At 44.8% G+C, this 26,661-nt stretch overlaps 1 protein-coding gene across 1 annotated transcript; it reads left to right on the top strand.

Annotated features, from left to right (window-relative positions):
• On the top strand, positions 1–26,426 carry LOC125443257 (receptor-interacting serine/threonine-protein kinase 2-like). The gene is made up of 12 exons (XM_048515249.1): positions 1–82; positions 7,491–7,666; positions 9,355–9,508; positions 9,766–9,921; positions 10,732–10,880; positions 11,926–11,975; positions 15,500–15,661; positions 15,813–15,898; positions 18,145–18,213; positions 18,786–18,948; positions 22,337–22,540; positions 24,909–26,426. The coding sequence occupies exons 2-12, from the start codon at positions 7,515–7,517 to the stop codon at positions 25,187–25,189; spliced, it is 1,626 nt and encodes a 541-aa protein (XP_048371206.1). The 5' UTR covers positions 1–82; positions 7,491–7,514; the 3' UTR covers positions 25,190–26,426.
• The last annotated feature ends 235 nt before the right edge of the window (positions 26,427–26,661 follow it).

The raw sequence follows: 26,661 nt of genomic DNA, 5'->3' as shown, positions 1-26,661 counted from the left end.
CCCTGCTAGTCTGTTGTCGGAGATCAACTCTCAAGGAGCTGACGTCCAGAGACCTGTGGATTTGTTGCTCACATTCAGAGGGGTAAGCTCCAAGGCATTTTTTTGCAAGAATCCTGTCTGTGCTTTCTGCTGAGAGTAGAAAGTGGTCGGAATAGTAGTAGACCAGTCCTATCAGCCAGCTGTGTTTCAGCAGCTGACAAAACATTCCTGTAAGGAGATCGTCTTCCAGTTTTACTGGGTGATGTTTTGTTAATTTCATTGGCCAGCAGTTGTAAACAGCGATTATCTCACAAGCATGCCACAAAACAGTTTAAAATGGAGTGAGAGGTTTCAGGAGGTGAACAGAATGCATGATGAAGTGAAGCATGTTGAGTTCTAGAAATGCTTTCCCTGCCTACTCTCGGGGCTTTTGCACAAAGAAAATGATCAGGAAAGGGCATTTAGAAGAACAGAATCTCTTGTGCCTTTGAGTTCTGTTTGAACGGCTTCTAAACCTCAACAGTCTTTATTAAATGTTTTTGCGTTCGGCAGAAGGGAAGCTGTTGAAATATGATGTATATGAAGTTGTCTTGCTGCCGAAAGGGGAAATCACGGCTCAGATCAGACCATAGCAGTGCTGCTCCAGCATCCAGTCACCTTTGAGATGTTAGAGAGACAGTGGCGTACCTAGGCAAACTGGCGCCCTGGGCAAAACCTGAGTTTGATGCCCCCCATGGGCAGCCACTCTCCCCCACCGTGACCAAACAAAATTTTTTTCCACCAGGTTGTTTCAAAGTCACTATCACATTATAGAACATGCCCCAACTCACACATCTGAACACAGCAGAAATATTTTTTTGAAAACATTTTCAAAATGCTTTCAAAATGTTTTATAACTGCTATGAAAACATTTTATGGTGTTGTATCTAGTCCCCCCAGTTGGCGAAACAGCATCACTTTCAATGTTTTTTAAACTGGGGACCCCAGATTCTCCCTTTAAGGTGGATTTAAAAGGAGAATCTGGGCTCCCTAGTTTAAACAAGTGATGCTGGAATCCACCCCCAAACAGCATTATTTTCAATGGTGTTTAAACTAGGGAGTCCAGATTCTCCTCTTAAATCCACCTGAAAGGGAAAATCTGGGGTCCCCAGTTTAAACAACATTGAAAGTGATGCTGTTTTGGGGTGGAATATCTCCCACCCTGAAACAGCATCACTTTCAATGTTTAAACTGGGGACCTCAGATTCTCTCTTTAAATCCATGCCGAAGGGGGTGGATTTAATAATAGTCATAATAACCTTTATTAGGCCTTGAGAGAAGAAAAGAAATAAAGAAAACAAGCATTGGCAGGAAGGGGGTGGATTTAAAAGGAAAATCTGGGGAAATGCCTGCTGTCAGGGGGTGCCTGCTGTCAGGGGTGAAATTGTTAAGATAGCAGCACCAAAATCTCAGAGTATCTTCATGAAGCCTCTCTACTGGTATTGAGAGTATGTCACCCAGGTTTTGGTGAAGTTTGGTTCAATAGGGTCCAAAGTTATGGACTCCTCCAAAGGTGTAGCCCCCATCTCCTATTGAAAGCTCCCATTACTGGAAAGCAATGGGGGGATGGGGCAAAGCACACCTTTGGGAGTCCATAACTTCCTTGGGACTCCCTGAACCAACCAAACCCTCACCTCAAACCTGGGCGATGAGCATCATCAGGAGAGTCTCTCAAAAACTCCCTTGGAAATTCCTTTGGTGCTGCTAGCCTAAAAACTGCGCCCTCTGCAGGCCAAAAACGGAAAAACACTGAAAATATTAAAAATGCCACAGACGAACCTGCAGTTTTTGCGCCCCCCACAAGGCGGCGCCCAGGGCAACTGCCCACTTTGCCCAATGGGAGGAACACCTCTGTAGAGAGAACACAGTCATCCTAAGTTGCAGAAAGCCACTGATTGTATTCAAATTCAGTTGTTAACCCGCTTTGGAATAATTTAGTAATCTGTACATATGCAAGTAGCGTAGGGAGATCAGTTCCCTTGAAAAGTGAAAATAACAGTAGCAGGCTGGATTCTTGGTTTAGACAAGCTAAGAAGGTTTTGTCAATAAACGTTACATTCAGAACAGGGACCGCTGTTTTTTGTGGAAAGGGCCTTTGCGGAGAAAACACCCTCTTGGGAGAGAGGCAAGGGGAAAACGGGTGTCATTGGGCTTTTGAAATCATTTTTCTTTGGAGGAGAGGTCTAAAGTTTTGTAACCAGCTGTTTCCTGATTTAGTCACATTACCAGCCTCTGTGATTTCACTTTCTCCAGTTCTGTTTTGAGAGGGACAGGGAGGGCAGAAATCAGCCTCCGTTTTGATCTAGTACTACAGGGCTGGCCATTCTGATTTCAAGAAATTTTTTTTAAAAAAATATTGTGGTTATTCTTTGCCCTGATAAATAAAGAATGGATCTTTTCTTAAGTACAGAACCTACATGTTTATATAAACATATTCTAAAAACCATCAGCAAATTCTTGTAAGCAAGCTATACTAATAAAAAAGTTGGTGTGTGATGATTACTATAATTAGTTCTAATGATTTTTCTTCCAAAATATATCACAATATCAAATTGTCATCTTTTTACTTATTTTAATTATTCAATCAGTTTCTCCCTTTTAAAAACTATTTCCATTTTTACTTATCAAAACCAAAACATATACTTATAAATTTTAACGATATCTCTTCCACCTTTCTTCGTTGTTGATCTTATTTTGATGAATGATATGAAAAGTACATTTTCCATTTACCTTGGAATTCTGGATTCAGTCTCTTATGCACAAAGTTGTTCCCTTGATTTGTTTATTTGCCCTAATCAATACTTGCGGTACAGTAACTGGTTGGTACTTCCAGAGGGAACAGAACTTGCCAGTGGCTTCAATTACAAAACAAAACATCCCAGTCTATACACCAAGAGACAGTCTTGTTTGTGCCCTCCACATTTAAAAGGTGGCACAATACACCATTTAATTTAATGTATGTTTCATGGATGCTTCTGAATTACCCTGTGTTACTGTTGCCAGCTACCTAAAGAAGAAATGTTTGTGGATGGGATGTTATTTATCTGGCAATATTTTGACTTCCAGGCCATGAAAAGTTTCAGTTGCCCATTTCTGCACATTAAACTCTTGCCTTGTGTGTGCTTTTAGTAGAACAGCTTTGTACATATCACGTGGAAGGTGCACACAAGACAGTACACACACTTCTTGACATGTCTTGAAGCAACATTTTTTTTGTTTTGTTTTTTTCATGACTGGTTCCTCAGTGTGTCAGAATGACTGAATGGAACATCCATATTCTGAAGCAGTAACTCTGAATGCTGGTGGGGTCAGCTACAGGGGAGCCTGTGGCCTCTGTGCCTTGCCTGTTGGCCTTCTGGTTGGCCACTACGTGAAACAGGAGGCTGGACCAGATGGGCCTTTGGATTAATTTAGTGGGACTGTTCACATGTTTCAAAATTCAGCAAAGAATCTCTGTGGCTGAGTGGAGATTTGAACCTGAGATACCTTGTCCAAGCCCAATGGTCAAACCACACTGACCTTCAGTGACTTCCTTAGTTCTTCCAGCTCTAGCTGTGTGTATGAAGTATTAGACTTCATGTTCCATCCATGCATATTACTCTTAGAAGTGTATGCTAGAGTTTTCAGTTCTAGCATGGGAATATCCTGGATATTCAGAGATGGATCTTAGGGAGGGCCTCAGAAGAGTCCCTCCAAAGCAGCCATTTTCTCCAGGGGTAGTGATCTCTGTGGTCTGGAGATCAGCTGTAATTCTGGAAGATCTCCAGACTTTACCTGGAGGCCAGCCATCCTAGTGTATGACTTTATCCATAAATAACGCCTTGTTCTTTTTTTCCTTTCCATGTACCAACTGCCTCTATTCTGTGCTGTTCCCTCAGTGGCAGGCACCATGGCACCTAAGTCTCTGCCTATTTTTAGAACTCTTGCATTCAGTGGTACTGCCTGACTCCTCCCTGGTAACACTGCGAGGGTGTTTTGGAATTGCATGCGGCACACCATGCCAGTGACTTCATTGAATCACACTGCTGTCTCCATGCTCACCTGCAATGACTTGTCTTTCAGTGGAATTCAGAGTCTTGATTTCAAAGGAAATCTGAGTCTGGATTTTCTGCAGAAAATGATGTGCTCCTGGCATGCCCTTTGCTCAGTGTATATGGAATTTTTTGCCAAGATGCTGAGCAAGTTCCTGTAGATAGGATAGGAATCACAGTGGCAGGGAGGGGCACCATCAGTGCAACAGCATTTTGTCACTTACAGGGAAAACTCAGAAGTCACATCCTACTGCTCTAGGAAACTCCAGAAATTCTATCCTAAAACCATAGAGTTCCTAGTGATTCCAAAAGTGGTGTGATGTCACCACTGTTTTTTTTTTCATGAAAGGGATTGTAATGCTTTCAAGCTGAAGTTACGGTATTTTTCCCCCTTCTACTAGCCTTCAGAGCAGAAGTAAGCAGCAGGTAAATGGTATCCCCCACTGCAGACCTGGACAACCTTCTCACCAGAAACAGATATTTCTGTCACTTTGGTAAATGGTCAAAATTGTACATATCATCTTTAACCTCAGCTGTCTTTAACTTTGCCCCAGACCAATTTTTAATGAAAAGCAAGTTTGCATCAGACTGAAAACTTGCCATGAGATACCAGCAGTGTATGTGGGGATTGCTTTTTCATTTTTTCCTCACAACTTTAGTTCCATAAGACCTGAAGAAGAAAAAAGGTTCACGTGAGAAGGTGGACACTGTTCTGTCAGCATGTGCTGCACAGATTGTCTTCTTCCTTGGAAGAACTGCTTCTCCAGTAGAAATAATGGCAATTCTTCAGAAACACCTCAGTTTTCTCCAGTAGTGGGCTTCAGCCGATTCGCACCAGTTCGGCAGAACCAGTAGTTAAATTATTTGAATCCCACCACTGTTTTTCTCCAATGCATGGGAATCCAATTGGCCATGCTGGCAGGGGCTGGTGGGAATTGTAGTCCATGAACATCTGGAGCACCATAGGTTGGACACTCCTGGTTGGAAACTTACTGTTGGTGTCCCCTGCAATTTTGCAGCTCCATGCAAACTTGCTTTTCTTATGAAATCAGAATTTAAGCTTTGCACATATTTCAAGCCTTTACCAGAGCAACAGAAATTGCTGTCAGTTTCTGCTGAGGGGTGTGTGCAGGGTTGCAGTAACTTGCTCATTCTATCGTGTCTACACAAATAATTCTATATAAAGTGAGCAATGAGCATGTCACGAATGCATCATTTTCTTCAGAAAAGACAGACTTGGAATGCCACTGAAACTGTGAGTCCAATGAAAGATGAGGAATCATTGCCTAATCAGCCCACAAATGCAGGCTCCAATGTGCGATTCTGAAGTGTAATCCATCCAGTTTATGCCCCATCATTCAACAAAATAAGAAAGGACCCTGGAACATTTCAAGAACTCTATGAGCATTTATGTTGATGGTGGCTTCATGGGGTCATTTTTCCACCCGCCTATATAGAGACAAAATCCAGACCCTTTTGGAATGTGTGAGATAGTTCCAGAGAAGAGTTATTTCTTCCATCTAACTGACTTTTGGATTACTTGATATATTATTGTACTGTTGTTTGCGATGTTTCTGTCCAAACTTCCAGTTTCAGTACTTTAAAAGCTGTGAGAGGGAATGGGTTGTTTAAGTACAGGTTTGAACAGGGCAACAATATCTTTAACCATTAACAGTATTACAGTCTCTCCCATTCATGCTGAACAGTTAAGCCAGAAGGTAACCCCGGTTAAGGCTAAACAGAATTGCCTTCGCAACCAGAGTCTCACTGGTTTCAAGGGAGTCATTTAGCAGCAATGGAGATTGCCCTGCGGTTCCATTACAGTCTCTTCCATTTACACTGATCAGTTAAGCCAGAAGTTAACCCTGGTTAATGTTAATCAGGATAGCCTTTACAACCAGAGTCTGAAACTGGTTTCTATGGAATCGTTAACAGCAGTGGAGATTGCCCTGTGGAGATCAGTGACAAGCTGTTAAAGGGAGGTGGGCTGGGACACAAATTGCTCAGGGTTCAACCATTATGAGGAAGCAGTTATCTCTATGGTGACCAAATGAACAAGAAGGTTACTGGAATTATGGAGATTTATGCTTTTTCAGGCCCTGACCTGAATAGCCCAGGCTTGAATGATTTCATCAGGTCTAAGAAGCTAATTAGTGTCAACCCTGGAAAGTATTTTGATGGGAGACCTCTGAGGAATACTAGGGGCATGATGTGAAGACAGGCAATGGCAAACCACCTCTGAATGTCTCTTGACCAGAAAACCCTTCAAGAGGTTGCCGTAAGTCAGGTTTTACTTGATGGCAAGAAAAGAGAGAAGCTTTTGGGAGGGTAAAACGAACATGACTACAGTTGTTGAAGGCTTTCACGGCCGGATTCAACTGGTTGTTGTGGGTTTTCCGGGCTGTGTGGCCATGGTCTGGTGGATCTTGTTCCTAACGTTTCACCTGCATCTGTGGCTGGCATCTTCAGAGGTGTATCACAGAGGGAAGTCTGTTACACACACTTCCCTTTGTGATACACCTCTGAAGATACCAGTAACAGATGCAGGCAAAACGTTAGGAATAAGATCCACCAGACCATGGCAACACAGCCCGGAAAACCCACCACGACCAATGGCTATAGTTATTGTCTATGAAATTTAGGCAGTTTTTCATTGCGCTGGGCTCACTGTGAACATACCCTGGTTTTGTTGCCTTGTTCTTCAGTTTTGTGATCCTGCTTCATATTTTCTAACTTCCTGCTGCATACTTTAATTTTGTATTCTGATTTTGCTGCATTGTTCTTCAACTTTGGCATTTAACTTCATTGACCCTATTTTCAGCTGCATGCTCTGATTTTGTGATCCAGTTTTGATTGTGTTGGCTTGCTGTATTCTGTGGCTGCATTCTTTTAAAATTGTGTAATCTTCCTTGAGTCTTGATGAAAAAAGGTGGACTATAAATGAAAGCAGTGTTTAAAATTGCAGTATAATCTGCTGGTAGCTGCTGTATGTTTTCAGCTGTTGGCTGTCAACCAGCTTGAGAGGGTGGAGACAAGGGTGAATGATGTTCTGCCAATGGCACAGCGTCCCTTCTGGTGGATATCCAGAAGTGATGTCACATCATTGATGGGATGCTCTAGGGTTCAGACAAAAATCTGGGTTTGCCATGTAGCTTTGGCCAAATCCTAGAGCAGTGGTGGCGAACCTTTGGCACTCTAGATGTTATGGACTACAATTCCCATCAGCCCCTGCCAGCATGGCCAATTGGCAGGGGCTGATGGGAATTGTAGTCCATAACATCTGGAGTGCCAAAGGTTCGCCACCACGGTCCTAGAGTATTTCATCAGCAATTTAATACCTGTTTTTTCCCCTGCCGCTGAGCAGTGGTGCGCAATGAAGAGAGAGGCTGGGAGATCGTCTCAGGCTGCTGTGATGATTTTATTAAACTATTTTTTTTTCAGCTCTCCTTCCTAGACATCACAAAAATGTCCAATCGGGTACCCATCATTTCCCCGGAAGATCTGGAGAGCATCACCCTGACTAGGGCAGGATTTGGCTTCATTCTGAAAGCTTTCCACACACCGCGGAACACTGACGTTGCCTTGAAGCTGCTGACTTGCAAGAGTGCGACAGACAGGTGGGTCTCCTGGAGGCGATGAGCAAGAGACAACAGCTCCAGAACAATTTAAATTACTGAACTAGGTGCTATTACAGATCTTAAACAGGCATAGCTGCTGCCACCTAGGATCTGGCCAGATCTCTTCCTTCCCACTTCCTGTTTCCTGCCCTAGCCTACTTCATCTCCCGCGAAGAAATGCTTCCAGCTCTTGTTTGTAGCCACTACTGTGATCAGGAACATGGAAAATGTTGTGTGAGTTGCACACAGTTTGCTTTTAATTGGTGGGAGCATCTGCAACATTTATTGAAGTGTGTGTACTGTATACACACAGTTTTTCTCCAAAAAGACTCAAAGGGATTTAACAAGAACAAGAAATTTAAATCAACCACTGCAGATCAAGCAAGCAAACAAGCAACAAATCAAAATGAGTACATCTTAGGGTGGTCCTGGATTTATTGCCTGGTTCAGTTGAAGTTGTAGGCTGTGAGCCACAGTGCTAACAGCCCTTTGACCCTTGTCAAGGACTCACACCTCTAGCCATGCAGAAGCTTTACTGAGTATTCCTGATAGGAAGGGGAAAAGCCCTCAGTGAAGATGTTAAACTGCTGGCAAAGATGTTCATCTTCTTATTTCTTCCCTCTCTTCCTGTATGTGATGCTGGGGGGGGGGGGAGTGAAGAGGGTACAGATGGATATGGAATCGTTTTAGCAGAACTATTAGTAGCTTTGGGTATTTAACATATGTATTATCAGTGGCATAGCTGCCATGGGGACATCTGGGGACAAACGCCCACTCTGGGGGCAAAACCGCCCCCCACTCTGCTGCCCAAGAGGCAGGCCTCCACCTGTCCCTCAGGCAGCAGATGACCTGGCTGAGGCTGCTCTACTGAACAGAAGGGGTGGCCATGAGGCCACTCCCCCTCTGCCCAACGGAGCAGTTGCGGATGCTGACTCTGTCAGGCAGAGGGTATGCCTTGGGCTATCTTTTCCAGTTATGGTGAGCATTTCAACAATATACCCATGAGCCTTTGCTAAATATGCAGATTACATATTATGGTATTATAATGAGAGAGTCTGTTGGTCCATCTCGCCCAGAACGATCTACTCTGGCTGACAATGAATGCCTTTTCAGGCCTAAAGCAGGGAATTGAGAAAGTCTTGTGTAGTGAATCGTCTTTTTTAGTCAGGTCTTTTAAGATTCTTGAAGTGTAATATTAGGAACTGAACGTCCAGCTTTTCACCCGTCGAACATTATTCCATTGCTCGACATTACGATGGTTCCTCCTATTGTAAAAAAAACTGAATTGGGCTCTAAGAGCACTTTTGATTATGAAAGCGATTGTGGGGGGGGGGGGAATTTCCCCCTGATCCTTTTAACTGGAGATGCTGGGCATTGGACCTGGAACTTTCTGCGTGCCAAGCAGTTGCCCTACCAACTGAGTCAGGGCCAACATTGCTACAGTTGGAGAACAGCCCCTGTTAGCCCTTCACACGTAAGTCCAAGAAAGGTTACTCAGCACTTGCGTTGTGCAAACAACTTGAGCTCACTCATGGAGGAATGTGGCCAGGTGACCCTGCAACAAAGATTTCCCATCAATGTAGAATTGCAGTTCCCTTGAGTTTTTCATTTCCGTAGTCTCAGTCTAACTCATTTCATTTGAAAGGGTCATGGGAAATCACTGCCTATAACTCTTGATGTGTTTGCAGAGACTTGAAGGCGCTGCTGGAAGATGTAGCTGGCATCCAGCATGTTAACTGTGAAAGGCTCATACCTTCCATTGGCATCTACCACTTCCAAGGACTCCTTGGGGTTGTTACGGAATGGATGCACAACGGATCGCTCCATTCCCTCATCCATGAGGTATGCGAGAGATGTTCCTTTTCCTGATGCAAATAATTGAAGGCGGCTTTGAGGCCCCCCCCCCCCCCCAATCAGATAGGTAAACATTTATTGTATATGACTAAAGGCTGTGACATGTTCCAACCGGAGTATTACATTTCATACTTTTATATTATGTGTGGTTCAAAATAAACTTCTGGCATAAGCTAGAAACCCAGAATAGAGTTTGAGTTTAAATACTGAAGTGAACATGTTGTTTGGATCCTTTTTTTTTTTAGCACGAACTCTATCTGGATTTGCCTCTTCCTCTGTGCATAAGGATATTGACAGATGTGGCAGAAGGCCTCGGTTATCTACACAGTTTGGAACATCCCATCCTTCACCACAGCCTGAAACCTTCTAATGTCCTCCTAGATCTTGAGTACAGAGCCAAGGTGGGCCTTTTAAAAAAATATTCTCCCCCACATTTCTTTCCGGTGGTGGAAAAGACCATCAAGTTGCAGCCCAGTTGTAGCACCCCCTCGTGGGATTTCCAAGGCTAGAGTTGAACAGAGGTGGTTTGCCATTATATCTCTCTGTATGGCAGCCGCAGACTTTCTTAGTGTCCCTCATTCGAGTACTAATCAAGGGTGACTCCGCTTACTTTCCAAAATCTTAAAAGATGAAACTAGGTTGGACCATCCAAGTCAGGCCTATTTCCTTTTAGCTTACAGTGAAATGCATTTAAAAGAAATAAAGGTCTGAGAAGATGACTTAACTAGTATTATACACAGAAGATTGGTTGGGTTTTGCCAATGGCATGATACCCAGAGGTGGGATCCAGCAGGTTCTCACAGGTTCCTGAGAGTAGGTTACTAATTATTTGTGTGTGCTGAGAGGGGGTTACTAATTGGTGATTTTGCCACGTGATTTTTGCCTTAGTTACACCCCTCCTCTCAGCAGTAGCACGCAGAACTTGAAGCAGTCTAGCAGGAGGTGCACCGGCGTGCGTGGCAGCCTGCGCCTGCGTGCATTCGTTTCCCACCCAAGGACTGGCGCAGTGGCTTTGACCTTGTCACAGCCCCGCCCTGGAATGCCCTGCCCCGGAATGCCCGGCCACACCCCCGTTGTGCCACGCCCAGCCCCACTGGCGCTACGCCACAGTTTGAATCCCACCACCATGGGAACCTGTTACTAAAATTTTTGGATCCCACCACTGATGATACCTTACTCCTTAAAGCAGTTACCTCCTTCCTTGATTCCAGCTATCAGATTACGGCTTTCCCACCTGGAGAAGGCAGCAGTTAAGATCTGTCCTACAGAACTCTAACAACAGAAGTTGTTGGGATTTGCATTACCTGTCCCCTGAAATACTCCAAGGAGGTAGCTTCTCTCGAGAAGGTGATATTTACAGGTGAGCTGGGTTGGGTTTTTTTTTTCAAAGCAGAATTTCATCACTTGAAACTTCTAGACACCATCCTGTCTATATACGAAGCTACCTGACAGTGTAGCAAACTGCTGTCATATAAACATTTGTCATATGGACACATGTGCATGAAACTTCTTTATACTGAATCAGACTGTGGATCATCATAGTCTGTATTGTCTGCTGAGGATGGCAGTGGTTCCACAGCGTCTCAGGTAGACGTTGCCTACTCTCTGATCCCTTTTGACTAAAGATGCTGGGGATTCAACTTGCGACGGTCTGCACACCCAGCAGATGCTCTGCCTCTGAGCCATAGCTCCTCCCAGCAGTGGCGTAGTGGCTTAAAAGCAGGTGCATTCTAATCTGGAGGAACTGGGCTTGATTCTCCGCTCTGCCGCTTGAGCTGTGGAGGCTTATCTGGGGAATTCAGATTAGCCTGTGCACTCCCACACACGCCAGCTGGGTGACCTTGGGCTAGTCACAGCTTTTCGGAGCTCTCTCAGCCCCACCTACCTCACAGGGTGTTCGTTGTGAGGGAGGGAGGGCAAGGAGATTGTAAGCCCCTTTGAGTCTCCTACAGGAGAGAAAGGGGGGATATAAATCCAAACTCATCCTCCTCTTCTTCCTCTTCTTCCTCTTCTTCTTCCTCCTCTTCCTCTTCCTCCTCCTCCTCTATGTCTGTTAACAGCAATTCACCATGCTCTTAGGCAACTTGCTTGACATTTGCATTTTGAGGGTCAAGCCAAATGCTGGAAAATCTGTGGACATGTTTCCAAAACATTGTTATTGCTAAATAGGGAATGTGGCTTGGCTGTGTACTGGAAAGGGGGCAGAGCTACATCTTCCCTACCAGCTCTCCCGACTCTGCCTAATGCGGGCAAGAATACAGCTTGCCATGTATTTCTACCAAAACAGGAGTTTCTCCATGAGGAGAACTTTTTTTCAAAATGGCACTTCAGGCTTGCGAATTTGCTAGTTGAGATATCAGATACTCCAAAGTAACACATGCTTTTCTCTTGATATTTATGCTTAGTTTTGGAATGATGTGTTGGGAAAGCCTAAGCAGACAGAAGCCACTGGAAGGTAAGCATCTGTTTGCCTTTTCTGATCCTTTCCTTCCCGCCTCCACCTGTGGAGCCTTTATTTATTCCCAGGAGTGCTTCTGTTCTTGTTTCTCTCTGGCTTGTTGCTTTCCTGAATACAGTCGTGCCTCCAGGCCCAGGAGGAGCATCTTTTGAAGTGTCGTGACTCATTTTCAAACATGCCCTGTCATAGCTCAGTTTTGGCGTGAATTGGTCTACTACGCATTTCCAAAGACAGATCGGTTTGATGCACCTTCCTGATGCTTCCTGCTGGGGAAATGCACTCTTTGGATTTCCACAGACGTTGTGCTTTGCAGGGACCCCTGAATTCTGTTAGTAAACTTCACCTGCTCGGGAAAATCATTCAGAGGCCATGACAGAGCCTAACCGGGTTTGATTCCCCACTCTGCCGCCTGAGCTGTGGAGGCTTATCTGGGGAATTCAGATTAGCTTGTACAATCCCACACATGCCAGCTGGGTGACCTTGGGCTAGTCACAGCTTCTCGGAGCTCTCTCAGCCCCACCTACCTCACAGGGTGTTTGTTGTGAGGGGGGAAGGGCAAGGAGATTGTCAGCCCCTTTGAGTCTCCTACAGGAGAGAAAGGGGGGATATAAATCCAAACTCTTCTTCTTCTTCTAACAAATCAGTTCACAAACAAACAGAGGCTATGGTACCATCGTTTAGAAAAAAGATGGGGCAGTTCAATTGAATTTGGCCTTCATTTCAATTCCCTACACCATTTGCAGGGGTGACCTGTCTGTCTCCAAACTTGACTTGGGGCTGTTTCTGTCATCACTCCATTGGACAGAACAATAATTGTAGACTTCGCCTGGCAGGTCCTGCTTCTACAACCATTAGTAAGCGAAATGGTCAAGGAATGGCCAAGACTTGCTTGATGCTGCACAATAGCATTTCTATAGCAATCTTTAATTGAAAGTTTGGAAAATGAATTCAGTGCCATGTATTGTCGAAGGCTTTCGCAGCTGGAATCGCTGGAGTGTTGTGTGGTTTCCGGGCTGTATGGCCGGGTTCTAGTAGCATTTTCTCCTGATGTTCCACCTGCATCTGTGGCTGGCATCTTCAGAAGATCTGATGGTGGTAAAGCAGGTGGAGTATATTCTACAGGTATATATACTCCACTTGCTTTACCACCAACAGATCCTCTGAAGATGCCAGCCACAGATGCAAGCGAACCGTCGGGAGAAAATGCTACTAGAACACGGCCAAACAGCCTGGAAACAACACAACGTCCCAATTCAGTGCCAATCCAATAGGCACAACGTGAATGTAGAAAAACAGCTAGGATGTGATGGGGAGCAAGAAAGTTTGTTTTCCACGTTAGCCCCACAGCTGAGTGGAGGTAAACAATGTTTATTCATGCTATAGGTTGAAAATTAGAAGAATGGAAAAGGTAGGAAACATTGGTGTATCTAATTTCAGAGCCTTCCAGTTTCAGAGCCCTTGAAGTCATCCGTGTATGAGGGCTAGATTCATTGCCCAGCCTTGTGCAAACCATACAGTCTAAATGCCTTGTCTAATGCAAAGGAAGAATCAGAAAACAGACGCGTAAAGAGAGAAAAATAATGGGATCAGGCTCCATCTTGGGAGAGCCGTGCTCAAGCTTTTCTCAAAACCTATTTAACTATTCATTGATCTCAGCAAAGACTTCAGGGATCAATGCATAGTTGTGCCTGTGGTAGTTTGCAGAAGCCATGATTGTTCAATCAGTTTCGGAAGCATTCAGATGTGGTGTTTCGAGGCAGTGCTCTGACCTGGAAGGCAGAGGCTAGCCTGATCTCTGAAGCTAAGCAGGATCCATCCTGGTTAGTAGTTGAATGGGAGACCACCTGGAAAGTCCAAGGTCATTTGCGGAAGCTGGCAATGGCAAACCACCTGTTTGTCACTTGCACTGAAAATTGCCATACATTGGCTAGGATTTGACGGCACTTTCTACCACCAGAGGCAGTAGCTGACAGGTGCTGTCCGCACCTCGCTTGTATTTTGAACCTCTTTTGCTTTTCCATATACTCAAGTATAGCCTCAAGTGCTATCTATCTGTACAAGAACAGGCCTTTTAGATAAATCATTCCTACATCCTCTGAATCAGAGCTTTCCAGCCTTGTCCGTTTACACAGCTCAGCTGCCAACCATCTGGTGTTGAGTAATCAAATGAGGTGAAACACTGCGATGCACATAAACTTTCAAAACATTCTACACGCCACAAGATGTCAGGAGGCGTAATCCTGCCTAAGCAGATCTCTGAATCTATCAGTCATGTGTACGCACGAGTCGCATGTTGCAGAGGTTTAGTAACAAGATGATTAAAATGTTCAGAATACAACAGAAACTTATTTCTGATATTGGGAAGGATCCTACAGGCTAGCCCAGAGGTCTGCAGAAGAGAGTCGAAAGAAACAGCGTAGAGCTGTGGTTAGACCAGAGGTGTCAAACTCAGGCCCTTCAGGTGTTCATGGACATGGGCTGATGGGAATCGCAGTCCATGAACCCCTGGAGGGCCTGAGTTTGACACCTGTGGGTTAGACTAAGATTTGGGAGACCCAGGGTCACATCTCCTGCCCTTCCGTCATGGGAGCTTGCTGAGACACCTCGGGGCCGTCACTCTCTCACAGCCTAACCCACCAAACAGGGCTGTTGTGAGCATAAATAGAGGAGGAGGAGGAGAAAGTTGTAAGCTGCATAGGGTTCCCATGTTGGGGAGAAAAATGGGATATAAATAGCTAAATAAATATGATTCAATCCAGGATTTGGACAGCAAGCAACTTGACTGTGGCTAGAAGTCATCGTTTCTCCCCTGTCTCAGACTGAAACAAATGGGGTAGGTGAGATGAGAACGTTTGTTTTCAAATGGAGCTATTATCTTCTTTCCTTCAGGCATGAGCCGTTACCTGTTTCTACATCTGGAATCCCCGGTAAATCTTTCCATGCCTCCGAAAACGCAAGCCAGGGCTGTAATCCCAACTGATGGATGGCAGCTGAAATCTGTGAATGCACACTGTGGCCAAGCACTGTGATTCAGATGATGTAGAATGTTTGTAAGGGTCTATTCTCATACACATAGACAACACTCAAGGTATACCATAGAGTCTAGGTAAAATCCCACACCTAGTTCCCTCAAGGTGTACCATAGAGTCTAGGTAAAATCCCACACCTATTTCCCTCCTCCCAAGGCACTGTTCCCAAGTCTCCAGAACTTGGGAGTCATCAACCCTCCCCAGCTGTTTTAGGACAAATAACAATTGGCATTTCCACTACAAAACTGCAGCCAGTGGGTCATTTGGACTGAAAGTCCGGATGGGAAAAGGCAGTTTGCTTTCAGTCTTATACTGCCCTCTTGTGTTGATATGTGTGAACATATTGTCTGTGGAAGTCACCGACAGCACTGTGAATCAATAGGAAGGGTGTATTCTGCTTAGGATAGTTCGTAAACCTAGTACAAACCCTAGATAGTAACCAGGCTCACATCCACAGCTTCAGTAAAGAAACATTTTCTTTGGGTGCCTCAGGCAAGAAGACCCTGCTTGAAGCTGTGACTAGTGTCTGCAACAGAGTTCGCCCTGGAGTCGAACCGGCCTTTATTCCCAGCAGCCTGCCTCATCGAAACAAACTGATAAGGCTAATCGCAGTGTGCTGGCACCCAGAACCCAGTTGCAGGCCCTGTGCTGCAGGTACGTTGGCTGACCAAAAAATGGATTCTCTACAAGCCATTTTGGCATCAGGGGATACAGAAAAGAGCACATCCGTTAGGGTTTGCACAAGTGCAGATATCACTTGTCTGTACCCACAGACTTACTTTTGCACTTTCCCCTCCTTCTACAGATTGCAAAGAGTTGCTACAGGATGTTCTTGGTATGTTTAGCAAGGAGATGATTTCTGACGCCATCTACAACCTGATTCATGCCAAGGTGAGTGATGCCTGTAGCATCCCATGTGGTTGTAGTGCCTTGACTTTTGGGCTCCCCCAGTTTCAAACACTACCATAAAAGGCTTAGCTGCTAGACACCAGGTAAAGGTTCTCACCTAAACCCTACTGTTATACATCATCTGCAAAACAGGCTGCTTATGTAAGCACCTCTAAAAACACTTAACATGTACACAAATAAATGACAGAAGGAGAAACAAAGTTCCAAACAGGAAACCTCTGACTCCCTTTTGCAGAGCAAGGAGAAAGGCTACCGTACCCAATAAGGAGATTTACTCCAGCAAGTGCAAGTGCAGTCTCTCAGTCTCCTACTTTGTGGGCAGCTGCTAATGAATAATACAGACTGGCTCAAAAATAGCAGAGCAAAGGATAAGATGCTTTGTCAGATCCCAGAAGCGGAGGAGGAGTTTGGATTTATACTCCACCATCCTCTCCTGTAAGGAGACCCAAGGTGGCTTACAAGCTTCTTTCCCTTCCTCTCCCCACAACAGACACCTTGTGAGGTAGGTGGGACTGGGAGAGTTCTGAGAGAACTGTGACTAGCCCAAGGTCACCCAGCAGGAATGTAGAAGGGCAGAAACACATCTGGTCCACCAGATACACCTCTGCCACTCAGGTGGAGGAGTGGGGAATCAAACCCGGTTCTCCAGATCAGAATCCACCTGCTCTTAACCACTACACCACAATCCCCATCCCTTTTGCCAAATATCTTTCTGTAACATTTTGAAACATGGGGTAGGAATGCAGGGGCCATACTGGGCCACAGTGCTCAGAAAAGCCACACGGAGCATATCAAAATGGCCCATATGCCCCCCCGCCAAGCCACTGAGCAAATATCACTGATTTAGGATAACACAGAATGTTAATTATCTGAAACCGATACATCATACACACCTCCACAGATGTCTTAGCTTCTCTAAGGGCCAGATCTCATGTTTCAGATGTCCTGCCCAAGAATGATACTGAACCAAACCCAAAGGATGTTTAATATAAGTCCTTACTGCTTATGGCTATATAAAGCTGACATAGTGGGAAGCAGTTGAGCCCTTATCTGCCACCCCCCCTTTTTTTTTATGGGTTACTTCTCTGTCCTTCTCTGCTTACCTAGAAGTGAGGAACAGAAGGGCTGGCTGGTTGCTAAACACATTGCCAAGCTTGGCTTTCCTCATTCTCCCCACCCCCACCCCCGTTGCTGTTGAAGCTAAAAGAAGGCAACAGCCACTATGACAGTGGTGGCGAGCCTATGGCACTCCAGATGTTCATGGACTACAATTCCCAGCAGCCCCTGCCAGCATGGCCAATTGACCATGCTGGCAGGGACTGCTGGGAATTGTAGTCCATGAACATCTGGAGTGCCATAGGTTTGCCACCACTGTACTATGACATAGTGGTTAAAACGTTGAGTAAGGACTGGGGAGATCTGGGTTCAAATGTCTCCTCAGATCTGGGTTCAAATGTCTACGCTTGGGCCGATCACGCTAATGCTTTTTATGACCACATGTACTGAGAGCCCTCCAGCTGCAAGTATCAGGAGTGCATGCTGCAGGCAATTCTCTCAATATATGCAGTAGCCCTTTGGTTTGTAAAGGTGCATCTTTTCAGCCTTGGTACACACATATTGGAAACCTGGTAAGTTTCCAGGATCAGGTTCTCATGTACCAAAGCTGCAAATATATACATTGTCCATCCGACAAAACGACAATTGTACATATTGGAAGGATCAGATGCTGTGCACGCTTCTGATATGTGTATTCAAAGTTAACAATGGAAAGGAGCTTCTCTCTCAATCTAGTCTATCTCTGAGGGTTGTCGCCAGAATAAACAGGAGGATGAGAAAACCGTGTAAGTCACTTTGAATGCCTTTGGAGAAAGAATAGGGTATAAATGTGAATAAAAAAAATAGAGAAAGGGTCTCCTGAAAGAGGTGTGCGTGTGGGAGAAATGGGGCCCACTACTCCAATGCCAGTGTTAGACCCCCCGCCCCCACCTCCCTGGCTGACTGCCGGTTTGCAAGCTATGGAATCTTTTGAGATGGAAAATAAACATGTGAAGCAGTTCAAACTTTGTCTGGATGACATCATAGTTCCCCCTGCCCCCATCCCTTGGAAGAATGAGGTCACCCCAGCAGCAGACTTGGGTTCATTTTCTTGCTGAGATACTCTTGTCAATTGTCCATCCCTTGTCACACTTTAGTGACCAGCAGTTTCACGCTGTGCTTCTCTTTTCCAGGACTGTGCAACAGATGCTGCCAAAAGCCCAGTTTCTCACGGTCTCGAAATCGATTTGCGCAACTTGGAGGTGAGCACATTCCGTTTGTTTGAGACATGATCCTGGAGGAGGGGACTGCTCTCTGCTAAGACTGGTAGTCCAGCCCTTGGCTGTACGTTTACTGGAACCCTTTCTCATGGCTTTCCCGGGAGCTCTTACAAATGCACCTTGCTGTAAAAATGTTGAAATGCTGATGGCTGCTCTGTAGGAGCAATGTGGTGTGGATGCCAGCATACATTTCAGGTTTCTTATGGGCAGTCTATCATTGTGTTTGGATAAAAGGGGAATTTTGTAATCTGTTTTTCAGACTCAAGGCAGAGAGAGAGAGAGAGATGCCAAAATAATTAATCTTTAAAATTGTGTCTGTGTTAATGGATTACACAAGGTTTGAGGCAGCAAATAAACAAATAAATGCATATTTCCCTGCCAGATATTATAACAAAGAGCTTAGAGGAACTGCCAAACTCAAACGTATTTCTTGTATCAAGCGGAACTGGGGAGGGGAACCGAGCACTTGCCGGAAAATCCAGGGAATTGCTGCATCGGGGCTGTGTGTTTCTGTTGTTGGAATATTAAACTGTAGATTTTGCTTTTTGTCACAGGCCAGCAGCCTCCGGGACGAGAACAGGCAGACCAAAAAGATTACTCTAGAAGCACAGAGCTTGCCAGATATCCACCTCAAAAGCAGCACACACACACAAGAAAAAGAAGCTAAGCAGACACTTCATGCCAACGCCAGCCCTCCTAATACAGCCTTGGAAAAAGGTATTAATAACTCTCCCCCCCCCCTTCCCAACCTGGGGTTTTGCCTCCTTAATGGGGTGGGGGGGGTGTTGTTTGCAGGGGAGTGGAGGGAAGACTCCATCAGTCTCATGTTTGCTGGTTCTCTCCTTCAGTGCCTATACCTCCACCTAGCCATTCACAACCTATTTCAACCCAGGTAGACTCCAAGACCAGAAGCACAGTTTGGAAGGGGATTTTCAGAGAAGAATTGGCAAGGACTAAGGAAGGCAATGGCAGGTGACCTCTGAATGCCTCTTGCCTTGAAACCCCTATGGGGTGGTCATAAGTCAACTGTGCCTTGACGGTGCCATGCACGCACACTCACACACACAAGAACTGCAAGATCCGTTTCTTCTCAGCAAATGCTCTCCTGCATTCATATTTCTTCTGCAGGCACATTTGCTAGGCAGCACACAGAGTTCTACCCTTCTGTTTCCACCCCTGCACCCAGATTAAACTCTTGTGTGAGGGATCAAGAGTACATCCTTCAGCATGGCTTGCCAAAGTACCTGTTGGCTTCAAGACTGACTGGCTTGTGAGCCGGGCTCCATGAGTCCTAGCTAACTATTTGGGGAAAAGCATGCTCTGTCTGTGACACAGAGTAGTCAATAGGCTATGCCATCAGCTTCTGTTTGCAGGGAGATTGGAAAGGTATCACCAGAAACAAATAGGACTCAGTTTCCCTTCCCCTATTACACGTTATAAAACTATGTGACTCTGACTTCTATGATCATACCTCTTTACTGGTGTGGAACAACAGGGCGATATTTAAAAGACAGCTAATGTGTTGTGGTGTGTAGAGTGCTGGATCAGAGACTTGGGTTCAAATCTCCACTCTGCCATGGAGGCTCACTGGATGACCCTTGGGCCCCTCACATATTAGCCTAACCTGTCTCACAGGGTTGACATGTGGGTGAAACTGAGAAGAGAAGAAAGATATAAGCTGTTTTGGGTCATCTCCATTCAGGGAGAAAGTGGGGCATAAATGAAATAAATAAAAATAATAAAGTAACATGCAGCTGCAAACATCAGAAGGGTTCATGTCTTCTATATCTCAGTCCTACTGGGGGATCTAACATGTTTCCAAAAATCACTGTGCAAGAAGCCAGAAAATGCACTGCGTTAGGATTTATCTTGTGCATTTCTTCTAACTGAAAGGACAGCTGTTGACTCCCAACATCCTTTCGCTGGCTTATCAAATATCACCTCCTCTTCTTTAATCAGCTCTGTTGATCTGAGGGAAGAGAAATATTCAAGAACATAGATAAATCCAATCTTAAACTGTTTCAGCTCTGATGAGCATAGTTTAATATATACTGCGCTCCCAGACCTTTTCGCCTCAGAGTGGTATCAAATCAAAAATTTACTCTCTAGGTTTACTATTTGAAGATCTTTGTATATTGTCACCCAGAGAGATATTCCAAACCTTAAAAAGCAAACTTTTAGAACAGGAATGCCATATCTTATTGGGGCAAGCAAATAAATCATAAAAAGCAAACTTTTAGAACAGGAACGGCATATCTTATTGGGGCAAGCAAATAAATCATTCTCACCCCTTTCTGTTGGAATAGTACTTGAACAGGGGCATATAGCTAAATATCTCAAATTATTAACTGAACCCCAACAGAGATGGATTATTACAAGGGCCAGATGCAATACTTTCCCATCTGCCATTACGAAGGGTCACTATTTATCTATCCCTCTCCAGGATCGGGTTGGTCCACAAGGTAAAAATCAAGTGAGACTCTTGCTTACATTATACTCGATTGTCCAAGATATGTGGATATTAGGGATTTCTCTCCTTGGCTGGCCCTAGACAAATCTGAAAGAGACTCTGACAATTCTGTTGTGGGACTTCTGTTAAACAAGTAGTAATTTTTTTTTTACAAGTGGCCGAACTTTCTAAGTCAGTGGTGGCGAACCTATGGCACAGGTGCCAGAGGTGGCACTCAGAGCCCTCTCTGTGGGCACATGCAGAGTGCCCCCCCCCCCCACATCTAGGCTGGCCTGGGACGCTGGGCTCAATTATTAGCATTAAACCTAAGACCTAGTTTTGGGGAAGCAGTGTCGGCAACCCTGTTAAACCCCACTGATTTTCATGCGAGGAAGTAAAGCGCGATCCTTTACCTGGGATTAAGCTCAGTTGCTGGCAATGGGGCTTGCTTCTGAGCAAACCCTCCTAGGGTCGTGATTCATCCGCTGGAAGAGTTGCACGGTTGCTTCAAAGCAAAGCCACCGACTACCACCAAGCTTACTCCCGAGTAACACACGCCTCGAAGCCAACCATTTCTTCTAAACTAAAACCTCAGTATTCCGTTTCAATTGCCGTTTTGGCACTTTCAATAAATAAGTGGGTTTTGGGTTGCAGTTTGGGCACTCGGTCTCGAAAAGGTTCGCCATCACTGTTCTAAGTAATGTCTAATGCTAGATACAGTTTCTCTGTTTTTTGATCATATTCTTGCTTTATACATTACAAATGTCTGGTAATGTTCCAGAGCTTATTTTATATGCTTAATAAAGGTTGTTGCTGTTGTTGATAAATCCAATCAAAATGTTAGGTGTGCAGGCAGAATCTAGGTCAGGTTGAAATCCCACAAGCGCTGTTTTCCTAACAGGCCGGCAGGATGCAAAACAAGTCTGAACAAACAAGTCTAAAGTTTGAAGGTTATCTTGGAGTCACTTCCCATTTTACTTTGTTTTTAAGATGTGCCTGGGAAAGGAGAACATCTTTCTCAAAGGGCAAGAAGTTAAGACTGGCATCCAGAGGCGTATCTGGGGAAAATGTCGTCTGGTGCAAAATCTGAGTTTTCTGCCCCTCCCCTCCATATGAGCTGCCGCCCTCCCCCATCACGACTGAACAACTTTTTTTGCACCAGGTCTTGAAGTTAGTGTATGGACCCAGGGGAAGGACCTAAGGGGTGTGAGGGGCGATTTTCTGCCCCCTATGTGATTAAATGACCGTATCCGGGGGACATTTGACCCCCATATGTCCACCTGGGTGGTACGTCCCTGCGTGGCATCCTACAAACCTTTCCAAAGCTGGCCCACTGAATATGTACACTTCTCACATTAAACATTGTGCATAGTATATACAGTCCCACCTACCACACAAGGTGTCTGTTGTGAGGAGAGGAAAAGAGGGTGATTGCAAGCCATTTTGAGACTCCTTAAAGATAGAGAAAAGTGGGGTATTAGAACCGACTCTTCTTTTTCTCCAATAATACTCTGAAGAGTGGTATAGAAATATTCTAGTTAAATAGTTAAAGGCAATGGTTTGTTCTCAGTTTACTGAAGCGACTGTATGGTTTGATGACCCTTCTCTGGTTCCAGTTTTTTTGACACAGTGCAAATCTTGAACTAATTTCTGCAGGCCCTCCAGCATGTGGCAGCAAAAGACAGAGCCCTCCTCATTTCTTATCCACTCTACTTACACTGGATCCAAGTGAAAAAGTCACCTCTTCCTCATGCAGGAAGTCCGAGGGTTGGCAGCCCCCGCAGCAACCTGTGCAGGGACCAGCTCGTAGTCCTACCCACAGTAACCTTCCCTCCACCTGGCCTGGATGCCCACTCACAGGTGAATTTTAAAAAGCTGCTAATTTAGAAGAATCAGTCCTGTTTCCAATCAATCCATTCTGAGTTGCAATCTGTTGCCGATTGATCATGGCTTGTACAAGAGAAGGAAACAAATGTGGGAAATGAGTCAACATGAGTTTAAAATGAACAATCCAAGTTGTAGAAAACTGTCCAATAAACTTCACTTTTACAATGACAGGTTGTAGCTGGGGAACAGCAGAAGCTGCAGTCCCCCACAGCTTTGGAACAAGCCTCAAGTGACCTGAGAAGGGCTTGCTCCCAAGTAAACAAGCATAGGACTGAACAGAAAAACTAATTACAGCTGCTTCTGACGTTGATTCCAGGTGGCAGGCGGGTTAGTTGTAAGCATGCAATAACACTGACGTCTTCAAGCCTAATGAAATTCATCTCAACATAAATTGTTGTGAGTCAGATCTCGCTTCATCAGATGAGTGTATGTCTTAATGATTTCCACTTACAGTTAGAAGCAACAGCTGGGCAGTTGTGGGGAGATGTTGCACAGAGAGGCCAGGCAGGAAGAATAGCTAGCCAGAGAGAAATCAGTCTGTCAAATCCAGTCAAGGAAGGCACAGTGGGAAATGAGATAAGCAGAACTAATTAAGAGCAGTGTTGGAAGAAGGGTGGGGATCATACTGAGCTATTATCTGTAGTGAGGGAGAAAGCCTGAGACCCCTTCCGCACATGCAGAATAATGTGCTTTCAATCCACTTTCAATGCACTTTACAGCTGTGCGGAATAGCAAAATCCACTTTCAAACGATTGTGAAAGTGGATTGAAAGTGGATTATTCTGCATCTGTGGAAGGGGCCTGAGTCTTTGCTTAGCCCTGGAAGAGGGATAGTATCTCTTATGTCCAGTAGCAATTTTTATGCTCGTCTGGTGTAGCTAGTTATAACTGACCACTAATTTTTCTCACTGTTTGCAGGCTCTAGCTTAATGCTTATAAACGTTACAGATTAGATGAGGGAGTCTGAAAAACTACTCTAAAAAATGAAATCTTTGTATCACATATTTACCCCACCCTTTCCTCTCAAGGAGCTTGATAAATTTAGTTCTTTAATACGTTAAATGCATTTAGTGATTGGTCCAAGTTAATACAAAAATCTGAAATTGTATGAAGGCCTGTGTTACAGCGCAGGGATACAATTGTACAGGAGTGCTATTTGGCGTGTCTACTGAATACTCCATTTAGGGTTGCCAAACTCAAGGTTCTGCCTGGAGATTTCCAGGTAGTATAACTGACTGATTCCCAGACAACAGATCACTTCCCCTGGAGATATTGGCTGCTTTGGAGGATAGGCTCTATGGTATTATATATCAGTGAGGTCTCTCCCCAAAATCCACCTTCCCCAGGCTCCACCCATAAAAGTCTTCACCCTGAAAAGTCTTGCACAGGCAATGGCAAACCACCTCTTTCTCTTGCCTGGAAAAACCTTATGGAAAACCCAGAGTTGGCAACCCTAACCTTTGTTATTCCAGTGAGGCTTCATCTACCTTTGAGTCTCCTAGGAGTATGATTTGTTTAGAAACTTCCTAATTGGTTATTCCGCCTTGATATATAGTTGTATGAACGATATAAGTTCTGCTCTGTTTTTTTTTAATTAGAGCTTTCCCCATTAACCTTCCTTGTAATTTTTTTAAGTTTCATTTTCTCTTTCACCTGCACCATTCTTTTACTTGAAGTCTAAGCAACTCCAATTGCCTCTCAATGAAATCCTCAGTTTAAAGGGGGGGGGGGGGGGGAAAAACTTCAGAAGAACTGACCAATTGGTTTATAGAGCAACATGCAGAGCAGCAGCATGAATAGCTCAAACTAAGTCAAACTTGTCAGAGCTTGGAGCAGGGGCGTACTGCCCAGGTGGACATATGGGGTCAAATGTCCCTGTGCTGCAGCCATTTAGTCATGTGTGGGGTGGAAAATCCCACACACACCCCTCCTCCTTTCTCCCAGGTCTATACACGGACTTCAAGGCCTGGTGCAAAAAATGTTGTTTGGTCGTGGTACAGGAGGGTGTGTGTGTGTGTGGAAAACTCAGATTTTGCACCTGGCTACATTTTCCCTAGATCCACCTCTGGCTTGGAGGCTAAGCAGGTTTGGCCATGGTCAGTATTTGGATGGAAGACAAGCATAGAAAGCTGCAGTTAGTATGCACAGGCAATGGCAAACCACCTCTTTCTCTTGCCCGAAAAACCCTATGGAAATTGCTATAGACTGGCTGCGACTCGATAGCTCATTATTATTATGTGGATTATGAAGTGGCATGTGTTGCAGAGGCATGAGATGGGCATATAATCCCAAAAGTGTATGAAAGATAAGAGTTCATTATGTTATATTCTTCTGTGCTACAGATCCATGCTCTAAAGGAAGCTGCTGCACCATCCTAGCCTGCAGGCGAGAACCCATCTTGCACTTTATGACAGAAGGGCGCCTGAACCACATCCTGGACGTCCTGCGCTCCCAGCAGATTTTATCCAGAACAGACTATGAAACAATCACTTCGTTCTCTACTGTGACCAGCCGGGCACGCGCTTTGCTGGACACTTGCCTCAGCCTTGGGGAGAAAGCTGCCCAAACCGTTGTGGGCATTCTGTCTGGCAGCAAGTGCAGCCCTTTGGCAAGAACGCGGTGAATTGAATGGCTTTCAGCACAGCGAGTTGTTCACAATTGTCTTTGTGAATGGTAACTTTGTACAGGCGTTGATTCATGTGTCTTCATGACCTTCCGCCGTGCATGAGAGAGTCTTGCACACTTCCGCTCAGTGACTTTAACCCAAGGAGAATTGGATTAAGAGGTCAAGTCGCCCGCTGCCTGAGCTCATAACCATCAAGAGTCCTTTTTACAAAAAAATAACGATGGACCTTTGAGATGTTGGAAGGAGGGCACAGCTGAAGTCCAGCGTTGGCTCTTAACTTCCTACTTGGAGAGGAGGCATTGTGGTGCTCTTGTTTTTCCTGCTGGGAGAGAGGAGATTGCCGAGACTTGGCCAATGAAGGGGAAAGGGCACCTAAGGCTGGGGTTGCCCCTCAGAGCAACAACAAAGGATGCCTGCTGGGGTGTGCAAACCTTAAGGGCAAACTCAGGCCAGCCTTGCACCAGCAGGGCATCCTGGTTCAAATGAGCTTTTATTAGTTGCTGAGTCAGAGGGTTTCTGAATAGTCCCCGAGGCACTTGGTTGGGTGTTTTAAATGACGTATCACCATCTGAGCTTGTAACTGAGGCGGGTGAATTCTCAAGAGAGGCTCTGCTCTGCCTTAGTGGGCATGTCCATCTGATCGATAAAATAGCGCTGAAGGTTTCTATAACCCTGTCTGATAGCAGCCACTTAAATTAGTAGCAGCAATTAACAGTCTGGCCCAGCTACGCCTCTGATGCAAGTAAAGAGAAGATTTCAAGCGTGGCCAGATTTTTTTTAAAAAGCATCTCTTGCTCTAAAGTTCAGAAACAGATATTTCACTCTAACCACCTGTCATTCATGCCAAATGACTTGAATTCTGCTTAACTTTCTCTCGATGGCTTTTTCAAGAAATGCAGAATAAGGGAGGAAAGGAACTTTCCTTGCTGATCATTTTCTCTCAGCCTTGCTTACAGCTATTTTTATTCTAATTACAGCTCCGGTGATTACTTCTCATTTTAAAAATGAGAGGGGGATTGCATACAATTCTGCATGATGCAGAGTTTAGAATCCTGTTATGTATACCATTTGGGCAAGCTTGATTGCTATGTGTACATTGTGCAATAAATAATTTCAGAGCTGGTCCATTGCAACAAAATTAGACTTCTGCTGAGGATATACACTCCCATGTCGCTGTCAAACTGACTGTGACTCATGAAAGCTTATGTTGGAATAAATGTTGGTCTTCAAGGTGCTGGGGACTTCTGTTTGTTTTTGTAAGGAATGAAATGATTCACTCTTGCTTTCCCTTCTCTGGAAAACTTTCCACTGTACTCTTGCTCTAACACCTGGCAAGGACACTCTGACAACATGAGTATGGTGTGTGCTCCAAGTTGTGCTGAAGCTGCTGGCAGTCCTGTGGGTTACTTGTATTTGAGCTTCTAAACATCCAAAGGTCACCCACAGCAAAGAACATGACCTCAAGGCCA

This window comes from Sphaerodactylus townsendi, linkage group LG14 (genome assembly GCF_021028975.2).
Source record: "Sphaerodactylus townsendi isolate TG3544 linkage group LG14, MPM_Stown_v2.3, whole genome shotgun sequence".
NCBI lineage: Eukaryota > Metazoa > Chordata > Lepidosauria > Squamata > Sphaerodactylidae > Sphaerodactylus > Sphaerodactylus townsendi.
Note: the sequence above shows the minus strand (reverse complement) of the source record. Positions and strands in the feature narration are given on the sequence as shown.

Coding starts and splice junctions, on each gene's coding strand:
- LOC125443257 (XM_048515249.1), top strand. CDS start 7,515: ATGTCCAATCGGGTACCCATCATTTCCCCGGAAGATCTGGAGAGCATC. Junction 9,922..10,731: donor ATCTTGAGTACAGAGCCAAG/GTGGGCCTTTTA, acceptor CCTTGATTCCAG/CTATCAGATTACGGCTTTCC. Junction 18,949..22,336: donor TAATACAGCCTTGGAAAAAG/GTATTAATAACT, acceptor TAATTTCTGCAG/GCCCTCCAGCATGTGGCAGC.